The following is a 13,806-nucleotide window of genomic DNA, read 5'->3' as shown; positions in this document are numbered from 1 at the left end:
GCGCGCACGAACCGGGCGCCGGCGGCTCCGTGACGGCGGGCGCCGCTCTGCCGCCGCTTCCCGTCCCTCGGCAGCCGGCGGGAGAGGATGCAACGGAGCGGTCTCACTTGCCTGAGTCCTCCGCAACGCAAGCGCAAACACAAGATTAATCCTTCCTTTGTGAGCTCTTGTCTTTAAGTCGCGGTACGTAATGATCCTCAGCACTGCAGCAGAGGGGAATAAAAAAGGCAGGGATCATGAGCAGGGGGAGGACAGGGCTTACTTACATCAGGGTTTCTGCCACATGACAATAGGTTTGAGAGGGAAGAATAAGCTGGCAGCGGCAGCTGACAGTGCAAAAGGGAGAACGCAGAAGGCTGCCTTTTATATTATTGGTGACATTTCTAACACATGACAACAATTTCCATCTGTATTTAAGCTGGGAGTGTGAGGAAAAGAGCATTACATCACGACTCCTCTATTCCTAGGGGCTGCGGAGTATGTAGGCCAGGGGGATTAAAAAGCACCTGTGTACGCTGGAAATCTGAAATGCCAGGAGACAGATTTTCTCCCCCCTCCCTCCTCTCTCTCACCCTTTTCATTTCTCTATCGTCTTCCTGAGCTGCAGTTTGAGAATATGCCCAGGGAAGTGCAAGATGGTATTGTCCTAGTTTGCAAGGCACAAGAACGGGGGAACTATGCGAATATAAATTTCTCTGTCTCTCTCCATAGGAGATACAGCACTCATTTTTGCAAGTAATCAGACAAAATACTGAACACCTCTGTTTTCTGCTGCACTTATCCCCAGGGCTTTGAGTTTCTCTTAAAGCGCTTTCATCTTCCTTTTAAATCTGCAGGGAATTTCAGTGACAGTATCAATTTTTTTACTTTTCTTTTGCAGCCAACACATGTCTGTATCTTTATAGAAGCAAACCTCAAGAACAGGGGCCAAAGATATTTTGGAAAATGCACTTGACTGCTTCAGAGCCAGCAGGTGTCCGTCTTGGACTCTTTCCACCTTTCTCACTGGACAGGATTGCTCAGATGCTATACCAAAATCCCGGGGGAGCCCTGGCTCACAGGCAAATCCTCAAATAGAAAAAAACCCCCAAACCTGGCCATGCCGGGCCTGCAGCAGGCAGGGACACGCGCCAGGGTCAGCCAGGAGTGCTGCGTAAGGAGACATCCCGCCTCCCTGTCCTGCTGCAAGAGCGGCAGCACAAATACGGCGGCTGCGGTGGCGGAAATATCGGCTCCCCAGAAGTGCTTGGACTGGTTGGGGGCAAAATACCATCGAGAGATAACGAGCCGCAAATTAACTTTACAAGAGAAATGCTCACACATGAAAAGGAGGACGGCCGGATTATAAATACTTACTACAGTCTCTTAATTTCACAGGGACATAAATGTTTCCATGAAGACGCCATCTGGCCCAAGGTGCTGCCCTATCACGGGTCTCTTGTTCAAAAAGAAAAAACCAATAAGTTCTTTGCTCAAGATTTGCCTCTCCTATCTTTCAACAGCCCCGTTGCGTCTGCGGCTGGGTTTGGTTACGCTTCTGGTGAGCTCGCAGTCTCCACGGGAAGTCCAAAGCTTTTGATAAAGACATGCTAATATACTGGATACAGTAAATTTGAAGACTGCAAAATGGAAATAGATAACTCTCTTTAACTCCTGGCCCCTCCTTTTCATGTCCACAAAATGAGAAATTCTGCGCAAGCCGCACTGAAACACTCTCACCAGAGGATACTTCAAGGAGGCAGCACCGAAATGGGGCATTCCAGATAAAAGCCTCTTTATTAAGAAAAGAAATGGAGCATTTTACTTTACATTTATGCAGAGATGCAGCTCCCCAATCATTTACGAAAACTCATTCATGAGATTTGGAAAGGGGGGGGGAAAGAAACAATCAAATGACTTATTTTTAATCTGAGGTTTAAAGGCTTTTTCTCTTTTCAAAAAAAAAAAAAAGTCCCACACACAAAGAAGGAAATTCAATGCAAACCTCTGTTTCTGTATCATGAAAGCCCCTTCAAGCACCACAGCAATCAATTTTTCAGAGCTTGTGTGGTCTACAGCAAAAGCTAGAGAAGGTAGTTAAGTTTATACAGCCTTCAGCATTTTGATGGCTTTTAAAATATGATACGCTTAAATTTTATATCTTTTTTTTTTTTTTACAGTTGGTTATGTCTTAAGAAAATGGTTGCTGCCAGTAACAAAAAAAAAGTAGAAACAAAGAGGAATAAAAGAAGTTCGACCTGTTTTTGAGCTGTTTACACAGGCTAAACTCGGAGTAATTCAAACTCGCACCATGAAAACTCAGTTGCAATTGCAGCTCCCTTCCTTACATTATTCCTGGTCTTATTTTAGCATCAAACGCCTTGGCTCATAGTAACAAATACAAAACTATTTAGTAAGAGTGGCGCTCTAATGCCAAAAGCCCCCAAATAAGCATCCACGCAGATTTACAGGACCGGTAAAGCAAACGCTTTGTCGGATGTTGGAGAATTCTCCACCTTTCTCCGTGCAGAAAGCCCAAGGCAAGCCATAAATCCTCCCAGCGTGTGGAAAGGGGTCTCTGTCCTTACGGTAACCTCAGCTTCCCACCGTGAAACGAGAGCATCCCGAGACAAGGTTTTACAGCCGGGATTTGGCTCGCGGGGCAGCCCAAGTGCGAAGGGACAAACTTCTCCAGCAGGCTCCCGGGGCTTTCATCAGCGCATTTTGGATCCCGTGCGCTTACCGCGTGGGAACGGCAAATGGGGAGCAAACTGTGAATTCAAACGACTGTAAACTCAGCACGACGTGGAAATAAAACACAGATGGTGCGCTTCAGAGTAAGGGTCAGTGTTTTACCACCGCTTTCCCCTTTGACATTCTGATAGGTGATGTGTGACAACCACCTCCTTCTGCAGACAGCGCTCGTAATTAAGCCGGGACTCACTTAGGAAAACACGGAGGCAAGCAATCTCTCCGGGAAGCCTCCCTGCCAACCAGGAGGATCTAAGGTTACTTCGGAAAGCTGCGGCTGGAGGATTCCCATTTGGGAGTGGAAGTCGTTTCGACCAGACAGAAACTGCTGAAAAAGTTTTTTCAGCTTTTTAAACCTCCGGGCCGCTGCTGAAGCGCCCCGGCCTGCCGCCGTGTTTGCGCCCGGGAGCCCTTCCCCAGCCACCGCTTTGGTCTCCTCTTGGCCACCAAAGGCTCCAAGGCGGCTTTGGAGAGGCTGCTGATACCCGTTTCCCAAGGGAAAGAGCACGGGCACCACTACCAACATCACCCTATACCAACCCTTACAGTAATAAGTTACCTCTGCAGGGCCATATCACGCTTGCCTCAACACTGCATTTTTTTATTTACATATATATATTTATATATAACTTCTCTTTTTAAAACTGATTTTGTCCTAAATCCCAGGATTGGAATTGAGGGCAACTTTATTCTTTTTGTAAAGCATTAATGCAAGCCGAGGGCCTTCTAAGGAAGAGTCTACTTGTAAGCACAAGTTCAAATAAAAAAATAAAGCCATAAGTAGAGATTAGATGACAGAAGAACTATAAATCTATAGGAACTTGAAACGCCAGATAAAGAGGAGCTGCAGTGACTGTGACTATTGCCTTCAAAATATGCTGGAGGTTGTTTATCAGATCAGAGTTAATGAGGGAGAAACCTAATAGTACTGTAATATTAAATTTACCATTTTAATGGTATTATCAATGGCCTTTAATGTGGGCAATTCACAAAACCTCTGCCAGTGCGGTTCTCCGGTGTGGTTAGTTACGCAGGGGCGGCACCATCACGTCTCATCAGCCCTTCTCTTCCAGAAAACACCGCTTTTTAAGAGAGGATTGCAGTAGGGTAATACTACCGAGTGAGAGAGCAAAATATCTGTTTTTTAAAATGATGGGAAGGAAAAAAGGGAGCGATGTTTATGAGCAGTATGGGCTTTTTACCTCCCTGAAAGACCCCGGCTGAGCCCCACCTCCCTGCTTCGGCACTGCCGTTTGCAGCCTTGCTGGGTTTTCTCCGCTCTCTTGCCAGTCCTGCAATGGTTGCCGCTTTTCTCAAGCCCTTCTAGATCTGGAATTAGGAGAGCCCAAAATAGCCTCACTATTTAAGCACATTTTCAGCTCTCATGTAGCAACAAAAACACCCTCCAAAACCACCCTGGAAAACATGAAAGAAAATGGCAGTAAGGACTCAGAAACAAAAAAGGTAAATGAAAAGAACCAAAATAACCAGTCTCAAGTTCTCGACGACTGACGCAAGCTCTGTGAACAGACTCCGATACTCCATTTACAGCTTCCTTGTCTGCAGTTGCACCTTCCTCTGCCCCATGCCCCGACCCTCAGCTCAGATATATGCAAGCTCAGATTCCCAGCACAGCAAAGATTACCTGCACGCTTTTAGCACATGACTATTTCCCATTAAGTAACTTAAATTTGGTAGGAACATCCATACTGTAGTGGTAATATTAGAGTTGCCATAGAGGTCTGACATATAAATGAAACATTACCAGCTCATCTAACAGGAGATACTGCCTCTTCCTACAGACCCCTTTTTACCAACCAGACATCAACATTTGTTTACTGTGTTTTGTTTTTTTCCCTGGCAAATGAGGTGTTAAACATGCAGCTTAAAGAAAAAATGCAGGTAATGAATGATGAAGAATGAAATATAATTCAACAGCAGATGACGCTTGCAAGGACCTTTGATGTTTTCCTCCATCTTCAGCAAGACCCTGCAAGTAGGGCTGCCAGACCAGTATCCAACTGATTACTCAGTGATGCATGTCTCATTCTGAAGATACATTATCCTTTCAAAGAACCATTTATGAAGCATTTCCATTTAAATAATAATTTTCACAATCCTCAGTGAAACAGATGCATTCTCTCTTAAATCACTAATTAAGAGCAGCCTGGGACATTACAAAGCCCTTTAAAAGGAATTCAGGGAGCTAGTATCCCCCTTAAACAAATCTATTTTGGCAATGACCCAGGAATCTTGACTTCATAACTCAAAGCTCTAATTATTCAAGAGGATGTTATAAAAAAAAGGACACATCTAGACCATTATTACTAATAGGAAGGATTTATTTCTCATTCAATAGGGGTAGAACTAGAAATATTTGTTCTATTTTTTTCTCCCTTCTTATTCCCTGGGGAAAAAAAAAAGTCAATGAAGATTAATTTAGGGTTATCCCTAGTCAAGGTGCTAGGTATGGCTCTTCCCAGAAAAAAACAGATAGTAGAATCAAAAGTTTTATAAATGATCACAGAGCTGATCTCCTCTCTGCTGAAATAAAGAGAGAAAGGATTTAGAGGACAAATACAGCCTGCTTTACATGAAGAAGCATGGCAACATTAAAAAAAAATAAAAATAAGGGTAACTGTTAGGAGATGAAATGCAGCAAGTCTGCAATCCCATCTGCACAGGACCAGAGCAATATCATGAACAGGGGGTTTTCTGGTGTCCTCTTGAATACCAACATTTCAGCCTACAGAAGCGCAGGGCTTTTATAATTGTGAAAGAGTCATACAAACCAACACCTCCAAGCACAGCCGCACCTGTACAGAGTGGTGGGCGCTTTCTGGAGTGCCGTAATTATGARATACCAAATGTGCATCCCAAACCCGACTGAGAGTGGAATAACACGTTAAAGAATGGCTATGTATTTAATTTTGGTTTATTTTAAACGGCCTGGAACACTCCTTCTGTTGGCTCGTAGCATAATCAATACGCTGTAAATCTTGAAAAGATGTGTGTGAGCTGAAAAGGAATCAAACTGCCTGGCCGATGAAATGAGAAAGTGGGGCACTTCAGCCACTAAGAGAGATATCATTGGGACACCAGGACGTTGTATGAAAAATGCGGCTATAAGGGCACCTATCACCTTTGGCCACACGCTCCTAAGCAGATTCTCATGCCATGCCTCGTGGAGATACTGGGGTTTGCCTCTTCTATCATTTAAATTGAGATGGTGAATGCATCTGTGGCAGGATGGAGCCAGTTTTAAAGTGAATAATCTGGGCTAATTCACCCGCAGCCCTTCAACCTCCAAACAGCAGTCCCTGCTCTAAGCTCTAATTTACCCCTTGCTTTCCAAGGGACTGGCAAACTCAGAATCATATATATATATATATATATATATATATATATATATGCATGCACAGACTGTGTTTGCACTACCTAAATACCCACTCGCAGCTGCTTTGCTGTAGTACAAAACAACCGTAATGGAAAACACAGAATGAAGTACACTGGGGACTAACAAAGAAAACCAGCCATGTAATCCCTTCCCACACTTCTTACCCAAATCCGCCCTGGCAAGCGGCATGGGAGAGCCTCTACGGCTGCGCTCTTCTGCTTTCTACTGCTCTCCGGTGCCTCATGCAATTTCAACTGGGGGCACAGCGAAATACAAAAAAGCTATTCCTCACAAATGGGTAAGCAGATGGAGCAATATTTGCTATCGTAAGTGCTTTTATTTCCAAATCTAAAAAAATACCCAATAGTTCCACCGGCACAAAATGCACTATTGATCTAAAAGGACAGACCAGATGGAAAAAAAAGGTCTGAAGTCTCCTAGATTAAACAGAAACAACTGAGTGCAGAAAGGAACTAAACTACAGAAATATTGGTCCTGTTGTTCCAAATGGTGCGTTTTTCTCTCTCAAAAGTGAAAACACATGTGGTTCACTAATATGTGAAATAATTATATGCCTGCAAACTGCAGGGCACTCTGCTACAATCCTCCGCTCCCTAGAATACAGCTACAAGATTTTTCTAAACCCACTGCCTGTACTTAGCATAGAGTCCCTGCTGAAAATACAGGAAAAAAATAAATTTGCGTATGTTAGCTGGCATGGAAAATACGTCTAATATTCTTCAGAGTTAGACAACTCCCAAGAAAACGTTCTTTGAGAAAAATTATCTTTACATACTGCTGGTACCTGTATGTTGCACCCTAGTGATAAGGGCACTCTTTAAAGATTATTAAAAACTTTTCCCTAATGCAAATCATGTAAAACAATTAATTACTTTTCCTGTGTTAGAAAAAAGATCAGCCCACTGTTCATCACCTTATCAGTGTGTGCCTTCAAATGAATATTTCATGGACACTGCAACTTTTTCTCATTACAAAAGCAGAATTACACCTCTTGGAAGAGAACTGCAACAAAAGGAACTTGGATAATAAATACGGCTGCAGTTCTGGAAAGCTTTTGAGAATTCAAAGAACATTTGTTTACATAAACTGATGATTTATTGCCAGTGAAGAAAAATAATGTGCACTGTCAGTGATTCTGTTTAGCCGTAATAAAAATTAGTACCTAAAAATAATTTTGAAATTGTCTCACTTATCCCCCCACATGTAAAACACATACACTTGTAATATAAAGGTCTTTCACTTCAAGAATTTTTCCCAGCATATAGATACACTATTTTACTCAATATAGATATAGACAGACTATTATACTTAATATTCTGAAGATCTGTATCACATGTAAGACAGCTTGCATGCCTTCTTGTCAATGCATTTTTAAGGTCAGAAATACTCTTGGAGAAGTCAGCACTAAAGGATTTTCAAAACTATCCTAGGAAGTCTGCAAGTTTGGCAACAGCTTGCTAACACCCAGGCCCGTTAGTCTCCCTGGTCCATCATCAGAGGCAGACGACTGTGGTTACTAGCAGCTCCTCCAACCACAGGAGCAGCTATGCTCAGGGAGGAGAACGTGCCCAACTCAATCCACACGCTGGAGACCCCAGGCTGGGGATGAACGCAGAGCGCGCACGCTTCCTCAGCGGCCTTTATTTTTATATCGGGAGGTTCAATTATGCATGAACACACATACTCCAGAGTTCACTGCGGTCTTCAGCATCCACTTAGGAACCTCTCTCCCACATACACCGCAAAGTTTCCCTGCTCAATATTATCGGCTTTATTTTGGAACGAGAGTTTGCACCAGCAAATCGCCTGGATGGAGAACCCCAAATCTCAAATTTCCCACTGCAACACGAGAGAGCTCACACCAGCCAGGTGTCTGGGTGTTGCTGCCTTTTGCTAAGCCTCCTTACAGATCACTCGGCACTGACACTATTGATTTTTATCCATTCCTTCCTGGTTTGCTCCTTGCTCCCCTCCAAGACTAATGATGACGATCGGAGCTGGGGTTCTGTAATTGAAGGTGCAGGAAAAGATCAAACTTGGGGAAGGTGAGAGAACAGACGGCAGAAACATAAGCGCTACCTCTCTAACATTAAGCTCTCCAGCCAATTAATCACAGGGCTTGTACTTGTTTGGAAAAAGTGAATCAGGTGTAGAATAATGACCTCTTGGGGTTTCAAAAGCCTGTTTGGGGAAGAAAAAAAAATTGCCCCGGAGATTCTAGGATAACATCTAAGACCGAACTCTGGGCTGCCCATTATATTGTCCCCATTTCATCTGCAGTCAAAGAGGTCTTTCATTTTCCTGACTTTGCTTTTGAAGACTACAGCCAGGCAGCAAAGGAAGGAATCATACAGTACTTAAATAAGACAAACGCAGAATTTACATGGACAGGGAGGTGACTACTGATGTGTTATTTCAGTCGTGCCTGCACCACGTCCATGGCTTTGGCAAGTGAAGGTGGAGAGGCCAGATGCCAGGCCCACCAGCAGAGCTGTCACGGCATGTCACACAGGGCTCAACCAAGTGGAGAGTCAAGTAAATGTGCTTTGGGAGGGGAAGTCACACTGAGATAAGCTTTTATGAAAATCATATCATCTCTTTGATTCTTCTTGATACATTATGAAAAGAAAACTGCTGTCATGTTGCTGAGAATAAGCAACTAGGACAAATAGCCAGTACTGCTGCTTTATTTTAAACAGATGTGCTCTACCATCATTTCAAAACATGGGAGATAATCCTGTCTGCTCAGCCTGCCATGAACGGCAGTTTAGACACGCTGCTGCACCATAACATTAAAGTTAAGTTGCTATCGCCCATCTTTCTCAATTAACGCCATTGCACAGATATCCCAAAGTAAAGCTGCTCGGAAACACCTCTTCAGGATGCAGTAGCACGGAGGTAGTCCTGCACGTCCTCCCAGCTAATCACTATTTCCACCAAGTAAACCTTCATGGACATACCAACCCTATTTTGGGGAGTTCTACTGCCAGAAAAGCTCTGCGAAACCTAATACCAAGACATTGGCACGCTTACTCCATCCCACAGACTCACAGCCGCCCCCAAAATCAGGTGTAGTAAAAGTCACATCCACTTCTGTTAGGCCAGGTGAGCTCAGACACGCCACGGGGTGCCCCAGCAAGCAGCCCCACACAGTTGGTAAACCTGCACTTTTGCTCTTAGACCTTATTCCAGCTCAATTTTCCCCACCTAAGTAAAACCCACACTAGAAATAAGCTGTGGGAAAAGTCTCCGCATCAGCCAAAGCACTTGTGGTACGGTCGTGTCTAATCAGTAACCATGAAATTGTTGCCAATTCGCCGTCTACTCCAAGCTCAATGGAGCCATTACCTAGCCTACAAATGGAGCATTATTTCTGGTGGTCTTCATCAGGCATGTCAGAAAACAGAAAAAATGTGGTGCTTCAAAATGGAACGAGGCAAAAGGGATAGCTAGAAACGGGACCAACATCTTGCTAATCTGGATGATGTATTTGAGGGTTTTTTTTCTAGTTTTGACAGTGGATCCTACATGCTAGGAATGAGAATAGTTATTTATCTGAACGAGTAAGGAGAATAATCTTGCTTGAGTTCAAGGTGCCAACTTCTCTTAAGCAGAAGAAAAAATACATACACACACATATATATATGCACATATATATGAAGTCAGTGGTGAAATGTGAGCAGCAGGAAAAAAACAAAGGAAACAACAAACAATTGGTTCAGCTGAAATAAAACCCAGTTCAGTGGCTGAACTGCACTAACTCTTTCAAAGGTTTGTACATTGTAAATGCATGCCTTCAACAGTGTTTATTCACCGTCCTTGTACATAAATAAGGTGTCCTGAGCCTCTCTTCCTTACACTGGCCAGGTCCTAAATTACGATGATAAAGCTGTAAACTCCAGGGCAGAATGCTTTGGGCCTGTAAATAAACCTCGTGGGTTTGGTGTGATAGTAACAGCAGAGCACTCGAGATGGCACAACAACCAAACGGCAAGGTCACCAGGAAGCTTGTCGCAGCTGTTGTTTACTACAGATTTTTGCAGCAAATACCAGCTCAAGCGGGGAGCAGCGAGCTGAGGGTATGAAGAGCTGGAGGAAGCCTGATGGAGGGGGAGAAGAAAGTGAGGAGCAGAGGGAGGGCTACTACCAAGGCTGAGCAGCGCTGGTCCACCTGGAGCAGGGTCAGGGCTATGCGGTCCTTCTCATCTGAGCTCTGGAGGTGACACTTTGCTTTGCATCTAAGATCTCTCTTTAAGATTTCAGCTTGCAAGAATAACTGTGCAATTCATCTGCTGCTTTGGATAATACTTCCCTTCTGGGTGCATTTCATGGTCTCATTTCTTTACAGACAGCTCCTGTGTTTAGGGACAAGAAACAAAGTCCTCTGCTCTCTCAGAACACAGGAAAGAGTTAAACTCTCCTGAAGTAAAAATCTAAATGAAGCTTAAGCAGTGTATCATTGTCATCATATGAAATACCAGGACAAGTTGAACTCTCCGCACTCTTCCCTCCCCACTGCTTGACCTGCTTCTTCTACGAAAGCTACAGCCTCATCTTTGCTCCGTTCCTGGGCTGGCCAAGCACCCAACTTGCACACAGCGGTGCAAGAAACAGAAGCCCTTTATGTTTTCTTACAGCCTCTACTAAACTAGTTAGAGCTGAACCACATCAGATTCTTAATAAAATTTTGGGGAAGAACTGGTTAACATTGCCTTTCTCCTAATTGTCCCTTCATTTAGCCCTTCGTTAGTACAACAAAAAGCAGCTGGCAGTCCAAGCACATTCAGTCCAAGTGACCTTGGGTTCTTGTTCGCCTTCACCACATAATCAGCAGGGAATTCCAGTTTCAAAATACAAGACCTCATAATCCATTAGCACTAGAGATTGGTCCAGGGCTCTGGATTTACTGGTCACGTGTCCCAAGGAATAAAAACATTAGCGTGCAGCTAGATTAATCTCCAGACCTGTAAAGCATCCTGACCTACCATGTGTACAGTAGCCTCTTGCAAATTCACACATGAATATTAGCATCATTCTCTAAAAACTATTGCTGATACCATGCCCACAGTACATGAAGAGAAAATTAAATGTTACCTGCTTTACAACTCAGCAACCATGGAGACGCACAATAACTAACTCCCCTTCTCAGCTTTTTCTGTTTGATTCATGAATGCAACGTGAGTGCTGATGTTCTTATTAATACAAGGACAACACACATCTCCCCCTCCTATTTTTAAAAGGCAGGAATCACTTTCGCTGGTCTTAATTTTAAATCAGAAGCCTTCTCTGAGTCCAAGGAATTTAGCTCACCATCAAGTTCAATAAATCAGAGAGAAGAACCAGTGGAAAGTATTTGAAAATGTAACTTCGGTAACACACAAAATACTTCCACAGAACTTACGCTCATTTGCTTTCCTTGCTGTTTCAGAAACTGGAATAAAACCCAAGTGCGGAAGGACGTTAGCATCAACACGTTGCATCTACCAAGCCTGACACCGTGTTTACGCTCCTAGAAGCGCTTTGTTCAGTTTGCCTTAAAAACCTGCAGCCAGGCAACTTAGACGACCGAAGACTAGCCGTATTTCAGGTTGACAAAATGGAAATGTTCAGTAGAAAATAATAATCAATGTTTATTCTTTACGCCCATGCACAGCATTCGAAAGGTACTTCAGCCCATACTGTCCACTGATAAAATGAGAATAAACTCAACAGTGATATACAGCATTTGTCATTTAAAGAATCATCACTTATCAGTGTTGTCACACAATTTTAACTGTGGTCCTACACAGTTCTCCCATATGCAACACTTAGATGGAAAATGACTATTATTCTAGCTATCATTATGTGGTTGTTGGCAAATGCTGATTTTAAGTGGCAACATCATTATTCAGTATTTATATAACTGCAGCAGCATAAACAACCTCTGATTCAAGTAGAGACAGAAAACCTAAAATGTTTTGCTGCTCATTCCAATATGCTACAACCAAGATGTTTGCTAGTTCTTTTCCCAACCTGATTTGAAAAGCACAACGTTATTCCCAGAGTTCATTAAGGTCTAAAGAGAAAAAAACTTTTTGTATAAAACAGGTTCTCTTGGAAGGTGGAGAATGCAAAACAGGCGCAATGAAGAAGGATCATTCTCCACTCTCCGCACCTCTTCCCAAAGATCCAAGGACAGTCTGATTTTGGGTAAAGATTCTGAACTTCTGAAGAATGCCACTCTCAACTTCTCAGTTTTCCTCCTGGTTGCTTTTTGAGTGAAAAGGGGCATACCTTTCTTAAAAGCTTCACTAACTCTTGCTGCTTATCTCCTACTTGAATCGAAGATGACCTTCCGAGAGCGGCAGTGTCCTGTTTCTATGGCACCCAGCCACAAAACGCTGCTCAGTTTCACAAGTGAAATAAAGCAGCAAAAATAAAGTCCCACTGATGAAATAAAAATAAAGGCAGGTTCTTATTCAAAGATTTTAAGAAAAAAAACAAAAAAACTGCACCATAATGATAGTGACGGAGAAAGTTGCTAATGCAAGCCCTCAGAAAGTCACTCTCCATCGCAACGGCTGCCGTTTCCCCGCTCCTCGCCCCCTCGCGTGGCACAGCCGCGGTGATGGCTGCGCTCGCTCGGCCGCTTTCCCCGGCCCAAGCCGTTTCTCGCGCCAGCGTCTCCTTCGCAGCTGCCCGCAGGGAACCAGCCACCCGCCCGAGCGGCAAGCCACAGCTCTCCCGGAGCCACGCGCGCCGCCTCCGGAAGACGCGATTCCACTCGGGGCAATCCACCCGGCGAGCTTTCTCGTTACTTACAAGGCACAGCATGGCGATAGAGGTTATCTCGAATAGTCTGCTGCAGATCGTGATCCGGCGATCCCTTCTGAAACCGCTGGTTGAGATAGTGTCTCAGGTCTTTGTTCAGTCGGCTTCCTGCAAGGAAAACACAGCCATTTATTTATTGCTAAATGCACACAATTACCATTTCCAATTCAGATGAACATTAGATTTCCATTCAGAGTCCCCTAAATTATGGCATGCTGACTTTACGAGCGGAGGCTCATCTTCCCCTACAAACAGCTAATTACCAAAAATAACTCGCTGTAAACAAGAGGTCTCGCTTGTCTCATAACCCATCTTTCTTCCTGTGGCGTTAAAAAGATCATCGCTCCCTTTTATCACTTATTTGTCTGAACAGAGAAAGACGGATGATGCGAAAAAGAGGAAAAATAATAAAGGCAGACTGTTGCTTTTGCAGCTCACTGGAGGGTGAGCGGGGCGGACGGACAGAAGGCAAAGGCTGCTTCCACGAGAGGTACCAGCATGGCCAAACGTGGCAAAGCGAGCAATTGCAACGCTTCGCGCTGGGATCTACCCCAGCACACAGCAGAAGTTAGCAAAGAACTGATTGAAGGAGTCAAGAGTGCCCAAAGTCCTTAAAAAAATAAATAAATAAAAAAAGACAGACTAATACTCAATACTTAAATCTATTCATTTCTCTGTTCAGTTTTGAACACCTCCAGAACTGTCTGAGAACGAAGACAGACAAGTGAAGAAAAAGGGAACTTAGTCGTTAATGAACATCGCTAGTTGCCAGAACACCACATCCTTTCTTGGAGCAGAACACACAGATTGGAGCGACCTAAGGAAGTTTCTTCCCAGAAATGAAGTAT

At 43.8% G+C, this 13,806-nt stretch overlaps 1 protein-coding gene across 2 annotated transcripts in view; it reads right to left on the bottom strand.

The window, feature by feature from the left end:
- MAGI1 (membrane associated guanylate kinase, WW and PDZ domain containing 1) overlaps window positions 1-13,806 on the bottom strand; it is a 348,309-nt gene that overhangs the window by 156,699 nt on the left and 177,804 nt on the right. For both annotated transcript variants that reach the window (XM_026074919.1, XM_026074920.1), the window contains exon 2: window positions 12,950-13,066. In XM_026074919.1, the coding sequence (XP_025930704.1) occupies window positions 12,950-13,066 (117 nt within the window). The remainder of the gene's footprint in view (window positions 1-12,949; window positions 13,067-13,806) is intronic.

The sequence above is a fragment of the Apteryx rowi genome, unplaced genomic scaffold, assembly GCF_003343035.1.
Source record: "Apteryx rowi isolate R43461 unplaced genomic scaffold, aptRow1 scaffold_4, whole genome shotgun sequence".
Taxonomy (NCBI): Eukaryota; Metazoa; Chordata; class Aves; order Apterygiformes; family Apterygidae; genus Apteryx; species Apteryx rowi.
The sequence above is the reverse complement of the archived record's forward strand: the minus strand, read 5'-3'. Positions and strand labels throughout refer to the sequence as shown.